The 14,773-nt window shown below is 39.2% G+C and overlaps 1 protein-coding gene across 2 annotated transcripts in view; it reads left to right on the top strand.

The window, feature by feature from the left end:
• The window catches only part of BRDT (bromodomain testis associated), a 57,312-nt gene extending 42,977 nt beyond the window's left edge, over positions 1-14,335 (top strand). For both annotated transcript variants that reach the window (XM_021090249.1, XM_021090248.1), the window contains 4 exons: positions 3,472-3,572; positions 7,751-7,956; positions 8,473-8,644; positions 14,121-14,335. In XM_021090249.1, coding sequence (XP_020945908.1) covers positions 3,472-3,572; positions 7,751-7,956; positions 8,473-8,644; positions 14,121-14,189 — 548 coding nt within the window. In that variant the 3' untranslated portion in view covers positions 14,190-14,335. The remainder of the gene's footprint in view (positions 1-3,471; positions 3,573-7,750; positions 7,957-8,472; positions 8,645-14,120) is intronic.

Raw genomic sequence — 14,773 nt, 5'->3', positions numbered from 1 at the left:
AATGGTAGTCATTGCCCGGAAGAAAAATAATGGAAAGAATGCAGTCAAGAGGAGTCTTTTTTTTGTTGTTCCAGTTTTAAGAAAACATCAATGAACAGTCAGGCTTTAAGTATCTAAGTTTTCTTTTCTTTTCTTTTCTTTTTTGTCTTTTTGTCTTTTTAGGGCCACACTCAGGCATATGGAGGTAGCCTCTGGCCCTCACCACAGCCACGCCGGATCCTTAACCCACTGAGTGAGGCCAGGAGTTGAACCCTCGACCTCATGGTTCCTAGTCAGATTTGTTTCCACTGTGCCACGATGCGAACTCCTTTTTTGGTCTTAAGTTTTCGATCAGGATCAGTTTCCTTCAATTTCTCTTTATATGTGATCATATTGTGTAAAAGGAAAGGTTGAATGATGAGAGTAGGTATTCTACCGCACTTAGCAAACTTTTCAGAACCAAAGTGGTTTGTATTTGCCAACAGTAGGTGGCACTATGCCCAAGGGAGACTGCAAATGTTTCTATGCCATAACATGTATGTAGAATTTTACTTTTCTAGAATTTAATTGTGGTGGAACCTTTTGCTTAAACCTTTAAGAAAAAGAGTAGAACATTTTTCACTGAAGCTTTCTTAGAGTTTGACGTAAGTGTTGAGAGTAGATAAATATTTAAGCAATTGAAGTTTTAAGTATTATCGGTTTTGTTCAAAACCTCTGTCATTATCTCCATAGGAACTGGAACGTGTCTGATTTTTTTTTTCCCTTAAAATAAGTTGAAGTTTTTAGTCACAAGGATGACTAAACTTATCTTTAATTTCTCCTTTCCCAAGCTCATGAAACTCTTCATTCAGTTATATTAAGAACTAAAAAAACCCAAATTTATAACACACATTGCTGTGTTACAGCAGTGTGCATTAGCATAGCAAAAGAGTAGGTAAATGGAGTTTGCCGCCTAGTAGGAGAAAGAAACATCTGGTATATAAAGTAAAAATAATGTGCTCTAAAAGAAAAAAAATGAAATTTAAGGAGGTGAGGAAGGCGGCATTACCCGTCTCTTTAGAGATGCGTGTTTCTGTATACGGGCGGAAGGGCATTTTGGATGGAGGCAACGCCACAAGTGAGGATGTTGAGGGCCCAGTAATTGACTAGGATCAAAACTTTGGCTGGACAAACAGGAATACAAGCAAATCAATTTGAAAAGGTGGAGCAGGTTCGGGTCATAAAGAACATCAGTATCTAGAGACTTAGAACTAATGTGTATGGTTAGTGGGGAGCCACGAGGGTTTTCTGAACAGAGCGTGTCCTTCGATGTCGTGTGTCTGCAGTTTGGTGGCGGTCAGGTGGAGGGAGGGCCACAGAGACCAGAGGAGGAGGAGACCAACTGAGCTGTGACAGGAATAGGAAACAAATGAAGTAAAGCGATGGAAAAAAAGAAAGGGAAAAGTGGAAAGATAGCACCAAGGTGGAGTGAGCAGATGTGCAAAAGATGAAGATATGTTCGGTTTTGATAACAAAGGGGTGTACGCTTTGGAGGCTCAGAGGATAAGGGCTGGATACTGGTCCAGGCTGACAAACTGGAGCACAGGTGAAGGCCGGGTGGCTGAGGAGGGTGAGTTGTGCAGTGTTTTGAGGTGCCGGAGGGCATCCGTGTGAGTGTTTTTCGGGGAGTCTTGGTACACTTCGTGCCTGTCCTTGGCCTCTGTGACACTGTTCCCTTGACCGTTCCATCTTTGTGTGTTCCTTACAGATCTTCATCTGCCTACCTTTAAATGTGGGTGATACTCCGAGTCATATCCTTAAGCTTCTTCTTCCTTTACTCTCCTAGCCATAGGCTTGGGGCAGACGTCCCCTTTGCCCAGCTGTGCCATGCCATACATGCATCGTTTTCTGCTTCTTATGGCATACACAAGGTTGGAAGGCCGCGATCGGTACATTCTTCCTGAGTCATCTTCTTGGCGTCTATGACTTCGAGTCTCATTTTCACAACTCAGGCATTCAAGCCCCGGACAAGTTTATGTAGCTCTCCTGACTACCCTAAAGAGCACAAAGGCATGTCAAACAGCTTGTCAAAACTGAATTTCCCCCTTTAATCCCCACGTTTAAGTCTTTCCTCTTTAATTATTTTTTTGTTTTGCTTTGGGGTTTTTAAAAAATTTCTTTCTTTTATTTATTTTTAAAATAATTGATTTATTTTGCCGCACCTGTGGCATGCAGCGGTTCCCAGGCCAGGGACTGAACCCGCGCCACTGAAGTAACCTGACTAGCCACAGGGGAGCTCTTTAATCTTGATGATAGCACTGTCCCCACTTACTTAGAGTCGGCAGACCGAGTCATTTAGAATTTCTTTCTCTTGACATACCTACTCTTTCTACTTCTTAATCAATATCTGACCCGAAGCAGAAAAGGCATGTAGTTTTGTATGTACTCTTTTCCCATTCCTTGTTGGACTGAGAAAACAGGTACATGGGGCCCCGTAGGAACATACAGTTTAAACTGTTCTTTTCATTCACGCATCCACTGTCCGTTTTGTCTGTTCGCCTCCTGTGCTCACCCCTATCCTGTAATGTAACTCCCTTCTTCAAGGCTCGGCTTCAACTAGTGTGATTTAGCCAGAATTGATAGGTGGTAGAAGCTTGGATTCAAGTTCCTATAATTCTAAGTCGCCAGGATTTTATGAGCTTGAGCCAGCTAAAGAGAGCAACTCAAGGACCGGGGAAAACCAAAAGAGAAATGACCTAATGAAGTTTCATACACCAGGACACTCTGGTCATCAATGACAGCAAACTCAGCCCAAGCTGGCCGACCAGGATGTTAGCACACATGCGAGCCATCCAAAAGGAGGTCCATCATTTAGACTCTCTTTCTGTAGTTATCTGCACCTGTAGTAATGGAATATTGCATGAAAGCTTTACAGCTAACAGGACTGCAGAGTTTGCTCTCCACTTGGCTCGTCAGGCAGCATGTGCATTGCTTACTTCTTTCCCTTCACTGTATCCCAGGTGTCTGGTGTCTCAGTTTGTCCACTCTTTGTATTGTCTTTGCTCTCAGTCTGGCTACCAGGAAGCATCCTTCCTGGAAGCCCCACAGCAGTTTAGGTTGCTCTTTTCTGAATGGCTCGCTGGTGGGGGGGTAGGGATACTGTGATTGGTTTGGTCAATGAAGACGCATCTCTGGAGCTCAGGTCAGTTTACAAGCTGAAGGACCCCTCTACCACGGGGGCAGATAAAATAGATTTTGGTAGGTGAGCCACAATTTCAGCCATACTTTACACTGATAAAAAAGAAGAAAAGAAATAAGAGATAAAATTTCAAGTGAAAAATGTTTATTTTACAGTATAATAATTCCCCAACCAAGAATATTCCAAAATTAAGGAGCATAAAAAATTATTTTGTTTTCATAGTTTCTGACCTGGAGGGGTTGGGGCGGAGTCAAATTCTGGAGAATCAAGGTGAAGTATCTTGACTGTGCTCTTTTACAAATGTGTGCATCTAGATGATTCTGACCAACCCCTGAATGACGTGGCTGCGGTGCATCCGTCCAGTGACAATGACACAGTGGTGTTAGAATCAGAGCGTCAGGTTCCTGTGCCAAAGGTAAGAGTGGTGTTACTTTTTCTCACGGATCTTGAAGGGATTGAAACCTGGATATACAAGTGGCCCAAGGATTTTAAGCCCTAACTTGAGGGAATTTTGGGTTTCTAAGCCTAATTTTTGCCTGTGTAAATTCTGTAATGTTGGTATGTGTCAGCTCTCCTGATTTTAAAACATGGTATAAAACTGTCAGACTCTGCTGTTGGAGATTTCCTTATGGAGTCTTTTGTGCGCTTAATCTCAAACCACGTGCCATGTCATGCTTCCAACAAGTATTCTAGATGTTTGAGATACACTGGATACATCAGGTACTCTTCCAGACATTTGAACCCAGTAGTTCTCAGAACCCGACCATGAGTGAGATCCTCACATATGGGCCCCCCTGTCTCTCTCCTGCCTTTCCGTCCATTCTTTGCTTGTTCATTAAGTACTTCCAGGGACACAGCTTGCTGTTTGGGCACACTTTTTCACTACGAGAAGCGCACTGCTTTAGCCCTTGTGTTTTCTTATTCTTAGAATCTCTGACTTTCTTACATAATGCTCTGCTACTCAGAAGAGATGACCCATGTTTAATTTGAATCTTTTGTGATTGACAGGAGCCATTTAAAAAGTGCGTTTTCTGATATCCAACATACATTTTTTACATTTTTTTGTTTGAACAACAACGGAAGTGTCACCTATGTCCCCTTTAGGATGCAAAGAATAGTGCAGCAGAGTTTCTCAAATATGCGGTTTACTGTGTACTAATATCTTTGTTTCTAATTTAACGAAACTGTAATGTTGGCTGACTCAGTAAAGTTTGAAAACAGTAAGAAAATTTTCAAAAGGGCATTGAGATTACAGCAAAAATATGCAGCAAGACATCAAGTATACGCCATACCCTTGAAGTTTATGCTCAAGGTAAAAATGACATAAAAGTGACAAAATACTCTTGTTTATTCCTAATGCTTAGTACATAGTAAGAACTGAAATCTTGAAGTGAAAGCTTAAGGAGGAGTGGGATTGAGCGGCTTTTTCTCTTTACAACAACTGTTTCTTTTCATTCTTGACACTGTTTCCTATCCTTGCTCACTCGCTGTCAGCAGTGTTACCACAAAAGAGAAAGGCTACTGTGGTGGCTCAGTGGTCAACGAATCTGACCAGGAACCATGACGTTGTGGGTTCGATCCCTGGCCTTGCTCAGTGGGTTAAGGATCCGGCATTGCCGTGAGCTGTGGTGTAGGTTGCAGATTCAGCTCAGATCCCGCATTGCTGTGGCTGTGGTGTAGGCCGGTGGCTGCAGCTCTGATTCGACCCCTAGCCTGGGAACCTCCATATGCCACGAGAGTGACCCAAGAAATGGCAAAAAGACCAAAAAAAAAAAGAGAGAGAGAGAGAGAAAGCTAGGCTACAGAATGTTGGTGCTAGACAAGAGCTTTGAGAATTAGTCTTTGTGAATAAACCGTGGTCCAGACAGTCCAAGCATCTTGCCTGGAGAAGAGCTGATGTTAAAATACAGCATTGTAACAACCCCCCCCCCACCCTCTTGTTTCACTCAGAAGCACTAGCTTTGTTCTTTTCTTATTCACATATTTCTTCCTCAAGAACAGCTGTCCCTTCCTGCAGAAACGCATCCATCTCTGCTCCCTTACTTTGCTTTCATTCAGCAGATTTTTGTGGAGCTCTCCTGCCATCGCTATAGTCTCTATTATTCCTTCTGTCTTATTTCCCCGCTGCCTGTTTACATTTTAAATCAGGCTTTCTCATCTGTGGCCTTACTGACATTTGGTGCTGGATAAGTTTTCATTGGGAGCAGGCCTGTACATTGTAGGATGTTTAGCAGGAACCCTAACCCCTACCCCCTGCTACCATGTGACAGCCAAACACTTTACTGATATTGTCAGATGTCATCCCTGAGCAGAGGAGAATCACCCTTTTCTGATGCTTCTTCTGCATCTACTAAGATGGTCATATGGTTGTTAACCTTCATTTTGGTCATGTGGTATGTATCATGTTGATTGATTTGCAGGTGTTGCTGTTGACTATTCTTGTGACCCTGGAATAAATCCCATTTGATCACAGTGTGTCATCCTTTTAACGTACTGTTGAATTGTAGTATGTTTTTGAGGATTTTTGCATCTGTGTTCACTAAGGATATTAGCATGTGATTTTCTTTTCTTGTGGTTTCCTTATCTTGTTTTGGTATCAGGATAATTCTGGCCTAGTAAAATGAGTTTGGAAATGTTCCCTCCTCTTCTGCTTTTTGGATGTGTTTGAAAAGGGTTGGTATTAATTCTTATTTAAATATTTAGTAGAATTCTTATTTAAATGTTTAGTAGAATGTACTAGTCCATCTGGTCCTGGACTTTGTTGGAAAGTTTTTGATTACTCATTCAGTCTCCTTACTAGTAATTGATCCGTCTAGATTTTCTGTTTCTTCATAACTCACATAGTTCTGTAGTGCCAGTTGTAATATCTCCTCTTTCATTTCTTTCATTATTTATTTATTTATTTATTTTTATTTTATTTTTTGTCTTTTTAGGGCTGCACATTGGCATATGGAGGTTCCCAGGCGAGGGGTCTAATCGGAGCTGTTGCTGCCAGACTACGCCAGAGCCACACAGCACCAGATTAGAGCCGCATCTGCGAGCTACACCACAGCTCACGGTAACGCCAGATCCTTAACCCACTGAGCAAGGCCAGAGATCGAACCCGCAACCTCATGGTTCCTCGTTCGATTCACTTCCACTGCGCCACGATGGGAACTCCCTCTTTCATTTCTGATATTATTAATTTGTCATTTTTTTCCTCGATAAGTCTAGCTAAAGGTTTATCTATTTGTGCTTATCTTTTCGGAACACCAGCTCTTAGTTTCATTGATCTTTTCTGTTTCTTTTTAGCCTCTATTTCATTTATTTCTACTCTGATCTTTATTTTTTCCTTCATTCTACTAACTCTGGGCTTCATTTGTTCTTCTGGTTCCTTGAGGTATAAATTAGGTTTATGTAAAATGTCTGTCTTTCTTTCTTTGCTTTTTTAGGGCCACACTTGTGGCATATGGAGGTTCCCAGGCTAGGGGTTGAATCAGAGCTGCAGCTGCTGGCCTACACCACAGCTACAGCAATGCCAGATCTGAACTGCATTGCAGTCTACACCACAGCTTATGGCAACACCAGATCCTTAACCCACTGAATGAGGCCAGGGATTGAACCCACATTCTCATACTAGTCAGATTCATGACCGCTGAGCCATAATGGGAACTTCCTCTTTGTCCCTTGGTGTAGGCATTTATCATTATGAATTTCCCTCTTAGAACTGCTTTTGCTGCATCCCATACTTTTGGTATGTTGTATTTCCGTTTTCTTTTGTCTCAAGGTGTTTTTTTCTCTCGATTTCTTCTTTGACCCATTGGTTGTTCAGTAGCATGTTATTTAATCTCAATATTTGTGAATTTACCAGTTTTCTTTTTGTAACCGATTTCTAGTTTCATACCATTGTTGTTGGTAAAGATACTTGATATGACCTCAGTCGTCTTAAATTTATCAAGACTTGTTTTGTAGTGTAACATTATTCTGGAGAACATGGCAAGTTAACTCAAAGTGCCATCTAGGCATGTAAAATCCAGTGCCCAATATGGTAGCTACTAGCCACATACGGTTATTGAGCTTTTTAAATGTCTAGTGCAACTGAGAACCTAGGTAGAACATATTTTCTAATATTTTCCAACTCAGTTCAGTTACGGGAAAACTTAACAGTATTTGGAAAGTTTGATCATGTATATCTACTTTTCAACTGTAAGTTTTATGAAGTCTAATTACAGATCAATGATTTCTAATCAAAATTTAGCATTTGAATTGAAATTAATTATAAATGTAAAATACCAATTTATCCTGATTTCATTTTGAAGCAATAATGCTTTGGATATATTTGGCGAAATGAAATATATTATTTAAAAAAATTTTTTTTGTCTTTTGAGGGCCACACCCATGGCATATGGGGGTTCCCAGGCTAGGTGTCAAATTGGAACTGTAGCTGCCGGCCTATGCCACAACCACAGCCATGTGGGATCCAACCCTACACCGTAGCTCACCTACTCCATGGCTCACACTATTTTTTATCTATTCTGTATCAAAAACTACTGCTTTTCTTCCAAAATTTAGCTGACATCTTCAGACATAAACTGAATCAAATATTTCTTTTAGGATATAAAGATCAAGAATGCAGACTCTTGGAAAAGTTTAGGCAAACCAGCCAAGACATCGGGTGTACTGAAATCATCAGATGAACTTTTTAACCAATTTAGAAAAGCAGCAATAGAAAAGGAAGTAAGAGCTCGAACACAGGAACTAATACGGAAACACCTGGAACAGAATACAAAGGAACCAAAAATTCTTCAAGAAAATCAAAGGTCTGTAATTTACTGAAATAGTGGAGACTTTGGGAGAAATAGACATACATTTTAAATACATTAAATGAATGCTTGTAAGTGATCATGATTCAGCTGTTCAGTAAACCACAGAGAAGATTATAGTTGCAAAAAGTTAATTTTTTTTATCTTTATTGGTAGGTAGTAGTACCTGTTTTGAAAATGATAGAAATATTCAAGTGATTCGAGAAGCTCTTAAAGATACTAGTATCACTAAATTAAAAAGACAGTTATTTTCTAGAAATGTCTTAATATTGTTTCCATTCTATATGCAAGAATACAGTGGTAAACCTTGGCCATAGTTTTCCAAAACCTTTTCTTTGTTAACATAAATTGCCTGATGCGCAACTTGATATCAGAAATCTTAAAAATAATGTCATAACGTGAAAAAGGGTATCTAGAACCTTGCTTTATATTTGTCATTTAATGAGGTCCCGTTGTAGTGAAAACTGTTAAGGAGCTTGAAACCTACTTTGAACTTTTTAATACTTCTTTAAGGGTTCATGGATTCACTCAAGAATCTTTTCCAAATAAAATGCAAAATAAGCGTCTTGCAGAAGAGCAGAAAGAACATCAGCTGTCACTGGAAGCTCAAGATAAATGCAAACTCTGGCTCAAAGACCGTAATTTGGCAAGGGAGAAGGAGCAGGCGCGGAGGAGAAGAGAAGCAGTAAGTGAACGTTCGTGTGTGAACTCTAACAAAGCAAAGACTTGACAGAGCACTTGCTTTGCATGTTCAGAGATGTATTCTGGGCGGTTCTTCAGTGACAGTTACTTCTTTAAGGATCAGTTTCTAAAATCAGAGTAAAATTCAGATTTTATAGTCAAAAGTCACAAGCGTAGTGCAATAATCGCACATCTAATCCTGGAACTGCCAGCTTTGGTTTCACATCCTGGTTCTGCCATTTACTAGACTTTGGGGCCTGGGTAGGTTATTAACCTTCCTGTGCCTCAGGTTCCTTTTCTGTAAAGTAGGGATAGTAACGGTAAGCGGTGAACTAAATTGACAGGTGTAAGCGGATCTGAAAATGCCTGGCCCATAGGCAGCTAAAGATCACAGTTGTTATTCTTGAAAAATCTGTAAGCCACCTATGAATTGTGGCCACAAGATATGCCATCTCTATTTATTTAGTTGAACACTAGATGAAGAGTTACGTGTCAATTATGTCTTAACAAAACTGGAAACGAAGAAACCAAAAAGAGACTTGTGTTTAGGGAGTCTTCACTATATAGAAAGTGATGTTTTACAAAGCAGAACTGACTTGCTTCTTTTATCTGTGGATTATTTGGAAGTGTCTTATGTAGTTCCCAGATATTTGGAAATTTTCTGGCTAGTGAAAATAATAGAAAATTCGTAATTTCTAATTGAATTCCATTGTGGTCAGGGAACATACACTGTCTTGAATTCTTTGAATTCACTAAGACTTGCTTTATGGTCCACTTTTGATCTACTTTGATAAATATTCTGTGTGAATGTGAATTCCGCTACTGTTGGGTAGAATATTAAACACGGCAAGTTGGTTGATTTTTATGTTTTTCAAGTCTACTAAATTTTCTGCCTATTTTTTTTAAATTCAGTGAATTTTATTATATTTATGGTTGTACAACCATCATCACTGTCTGTTTGTTCCATCAAATACTGAGACGGGTGTGGGCATCTAATTACTATAATTACAGATGTCTTTACCCTTGTAAATTCTATCAATTGTACTTCCCGTATTTTGAAGCCGTTATTAGGTGCATAAACATTTAGGATTGTTATATTCTCTTGGGTAATTGATTCCCTTTTCATTACAAAATTATCTTTATTCCTGGTAATATTATTTGCTCTGAAATATAACCACTTCATTTTTTTATGACCAGTGTTGGCATGGTGCAAAAATTTTTTCCATCCTTTTAACTTATCTTTACATTTAAAGTGATTTTCTTGCAGGCGACATATAGTATAGTCTTGCCCTTTAAAAAAAAATCCAATCTCTGCCCTTTGTAGGAGTTCACACTTTCAGTGTGATTACTGATGTGTTTAAGTTTTAGTCCATCTTGCTGTGTGTGTGTGTGTGTGTGTGTGTGTGTGTGTGTGTGTGTGTGTGTGGTCTGTTCTTGTGGGGTTGTTCCCCTGCATTCTTTTAGATTAATCAAGTATTTCTTACGATTCCATTTCCTTTATTGGCTCATTATCCAGTAACCCTTTGTTCCTTTAGTGGTTGTTGACGTGTTTACAGCATAAACTTTAGCTTGTCACAGTCCTCTTTGTAGTAGAAGAGCTTCTGTTTCTCCCCTCCCAGCCTTTAGGCGGTTGTTTAAGCAGTGAAATTATCTCTCAAAGTGGTCAGTGATATGAAAAAAATCTTACATTTTCCTATGTAGTTACCATTTCCAGTACCCTTCATTCATCTGTCTAGATCTGGGTTTCTGATAGAATTTTCCTTTTCCCTAGAGGACTTCCCTCGAACATTTCTTATGGTACAGGGTCAGCTGGCAATGAATCCAGCCCTTCTATACCTGAAAATATCTTTGTCACTTTTCATGAATAGACTTTATTTTTAGAGTGCTTGAGATGCACAGCAAAATTGAATGAAAGTATAGAGAGTTCTCACACATCCCTCTCTCCCCTCGTCCCCACACGACGACGTCCCCACCCGTTTACATCCCCTATTAGTGTGGTATGTTTGTTACAGTCTGTGAACCAGCATTGACACATCATCCTTAAGCTTAGTTTATCAAGCAAAGTCCATAGTTTACAGCAGGGTTCACTCTTTGTGTTGCATTTTCTGTAGGTTTTGACAAATGTGTAGTGACATACATATCAACCATTATGGTAACACCAGAAGACGCTCCCTTTCCTAAAAGTCCCCTGTGCGCCTCCTGTTCACCGCCTCCCTCCCGAACCCCTCTCAACCACTGGTCTTTCTACTATCACCATAGTTTTCCTATTTCCCAGAATGTCATATAGTTGGAATCGTTATATATAGATATATATATATATAGCTAGCTAGCTAGCTAGATCAATCAATCGATCGATCTTTTTTCAGATTGGCTTCTCTCTCTTAGTTACATACATTTAAGCATCTTCTATGTATTCGTAGAGTGATAGCTCTTGTCTTTTTCATGCTGAGCAATGCTCCATTGTAGAAATGTACCACGGCTTCTTATCCATTGGCAGACACCTTGGTTGCTTCTAAGTTACAGCAATTAAAATAAAGTGGCTGTGAACAGTTGCTTGCAGGTTTTTTGTGTGGATATGTTATTAACTTATTGTTACTAAAAAATGTTTTTGCTGGATATCCAGTTCTAGGTTGTTAGTATTTTTAGGGCCGCACCCATGACATGTGGAGGTTCCCAGGTGAGGGGTCGAATCAGAGCCTCATCTGCTGGCCACAGCCACAGCGACGCCGGATCCTTCACCCACTGAGCAAGGCCAGGGTTGGAACCCGCAACCTCATGGTTCCTAGTTGGATTTGTTTCCCCTGGGCCATGATGGGAACTCCAGTGTCTTTTCTTTTAGTACTTTAACGATGTCTTCAGTGTCTCATTGCTTGCTTTGTTTCTAATGAGGAATTTAATGTCCTTGTTCCTGTGGATAAAACATGCCTTTCTTCTGGCCGTTTTTAACACTTTTATTTATCACTGGGCTTCCAGTAATTGTTCTTCAGGTTTCATGTGCTTTTTTTTGAGCTTATTGGAGATGTGTGTTTATAGCTTTTATCAAGCTTAGAAAACTTTTGGCCATTAGTTCTTCATATTTTTTGTTTTCTCTTTTTCTGCTTTTAGTGACTCCAGCTACTTTTATATTAGGCCACTTGAAGTCGTCCCATCTCAGACATTATAGCTGTCACCTTTAGAAGTTTGATTTGGGTCTTTTTCATGTTTTTAGTACTTCTGTTAAACTTGTGAACAAATGGAATACAGTTATCATAACTGGGTAAAGGCTTCTCTGCTAATTCTGACGTTGATGTCGCTTCTCAATTGGCTCTGATTGGTTGATTAATTTCCTTTACAAATAATGTTTTTTCTGCTTCTTTGCTTACCTGGTAACTGCTGATGCCAGAGGTTGTAAATTTTACCATGTTGAGTGCTGGATGTTTTGGTAATCCTAAGAAAGTCATGTGCATTCATAGGACTTAAAGGAACATTAGTTCCAGAAGAAAAAAGCCATTGGCTTTGGCTAGAAATGAATTTCCTGGGAAATAATATACAAAGCTTCTTATTTACAGTATGAAGGCAGAAACAAATTGCATTTAGCTGTGTTGTACCATATGGTGGGATTTACTTTAGAGCAACATGGTCTTATGAAACTTTCTACAGTGATAGGAATGTGCTTTATGCAATCAAATACAATAACTAGCCACACATGTTACTGAGCCTTTGAAATGTGGCCGATGCAACTAAGGAACTAAATTTTTTATTTTAATCTCAATTAATTTGTCTGGGTTTTTGTTTTTTAGGAGTTCTTTATTGAAATTCCATTAGTGATCTAGAATTTTCTAGTGATCTAGAAATTCTTCCTTTTGATACACACGAGGACCTCACTTCATTCACCCACAAGTGATAGGTGTCTCAGCAAGCTACCTGCCACCTAACTACCCAACTAGGAAACTCAATGCAATTTATAAAATCCAAGCATTTTTCTGGAACCCACTGAAATATGACTACAAATGCCACCTCTAGCAGCTTAGCAATTAACAACCTACTCTCATTTTTGACCCCCCAAACATTTAGGCTGCTGCTACATGACACATGCACACTGTGAACAGCTGTGATGAATGGGCACCTCTGCAGAGTCCCTGAGAGTTCACCTTAGGCCAGTTCCCCTGACACTGTTTCTGATCTTAGATTTGAACAGTTGCAATGTGTATATTAGGACCACTAAGAAAGGAAGGCTTATGGTGTCCGCAGCCAAGAGCCTTAGTCACTAGTTAGTATTTCAATAGTGGTAGCCGGGGTTAACTGGTATGGGTAATAATAATCAGTTCTATACTAGTAATGATTCCACAAGTGCAGGTCTAGTCTCGGTTAAGGTTCAAGAACTTGGAGTTCCCGTCGTGGCTCAGTGGTTAATGAATCCGACTAGGAACCGTGAGGTTGCAGGTTCAATCCCTGGCCTCACTCAGCGGGTTAAGGATCCGGCATTGCTGTGAGCTGTGGTGTAGGTCGCAGACAGGGCTTGGATCTGGCGTTGCTGGGGCTGTGGTGTCGGCCGTCGGCTACAGCTCCGATTAGACCCCTAGCCTGGGAACCTCCATGTGCCGAGAATGCGGCCCTAAACAGAAGAAAAAAAAAAAAGAACTTATCCTTTTTTGTCCAAGGCATCTTTAAAGAAATTTTCAGTTTCAAAGAGTCACACATAACTTTTTAATATGCTTTTGGTAGATAACATCATAATTCCAGAATCTTCTCCCACAGAGCCAGAGATTCCTGTCCAGGAAGTCAAGCAACTGGTTGCAGACTGGCACTTCAGCCTCCACTCTGGGCTGTTACTAATTTTTAAAAAACAAAACATTTTTTGAACTTTCCTAGTTGGTATCATTTCAGATGTGGCAAAGACTAACTTGTATATCATGGGCATTTAGAGAAGGCTTCAGAGAATAAGGAAACATTTGTTTCTTTTGTCTTAAATAGCCTGCCATGTACTTTAGCTTACTTTAGATTTTTAACGTTTAACAAGCAATCTGGTTGATCTTCATAAATAATCTGTATATAAAATAAACGTGGTGAGATAATTTGCCTTAGGTTACGTACACAGTTAGTAATTGGCAGAATCATGGAAAGTCCATGGCTTGAACATTAATATTATAGGTCTCACATAGGTAAGATACTAGTCCATTCAGAAAATAATTTTAAGTTCTAGCACTATGTTGGCTAGAGAGATACATGAAACCGTGTAATCTTAGTTTATGTTAATATTAACACTGAGAACTTTCTCTCTTAGGTAAATTTGTTTTTTGTGTTATTCAAAGTTTTAGGTTTTATCATGTAAACAATATTTTAACAAAAAAATAAACAGAAATAAATATGTACAAATGTGTTATTAAATAAATTGCATTCATTTTGTATGTTCCGCATGTTGTATAATCATTTTTTATGTAGATATAATGAAGGCATAAACTTTTAAGGTATTAGTTACATTTTTCCTTTCTTTTCTACAGATGGCTGGTACCATTGATATGAATCTTCAAAGTGACATTATGACGATGTTTGAAAACAACTTCGATTAAAACTTTCTTCATTAACCATCAACTGAAAGTGAATAATACAAAAGATTAAAATGCATATGGTAAAATGATTGCTTTCAGACACCAAGATACCAATCTTATATTGTATTTTGACTGCTCTAAAATGATTAAACAATTTTTCACTTCCATTTTTAATAGCTATATGTTCATTTTTTATGACATAATTTACATAAATTTTATAGCTTTGGATCTCTAAAAATTGAATCAGTTCCCAAATGTTGTTCATTTTACAAATAGTATACTATATAGGCCCTAAGAAATAAAAATCCTAAAGAAATGGTCCCTTCTTGTATGAAAAAAAAAAAATGAAGATGATATAAGGGTATCAAAAATACAGTTCTTGTTGGAGTTCCCTGGTAGCTCAGCAGATTAAGGATCCAGCATTGTCACTGCTATGGCTTGGGTCATTTCTGTGGCACGGGTTCCATCCCTGGCCCAGGAACTCCCCCCCTGCCACAGGCATGGCCAGACAACCCCATGAGTCTTTGTAAATGTTCTGATTTTGTTTTTTGGAGGGTTTTTTTTTTTTTGGTTTTGGTTTTTTTTTTTGAAGGGTTGTCATTTAA

The sequence above is a fragment of the Sus scrofa genome, chromosome 4 (assembly GCF_000003025.6).
Source record: "Sus scrofa isolate TJ Tabasco breed Duroc chromosome 4, Sscrofa11.1, whole genome shotgun sequence".
In the NCBI taxonomy this organism is placed as follows: domain Eukaryota; kingdom Metazoa; phylum Chordata; class Mammalia; order Artiodactyla; family Suidae; genus Sus; species Sus scrofa.
This window is presented reverse-complemented; position numbering and strand designations above follow the sequence as displayed.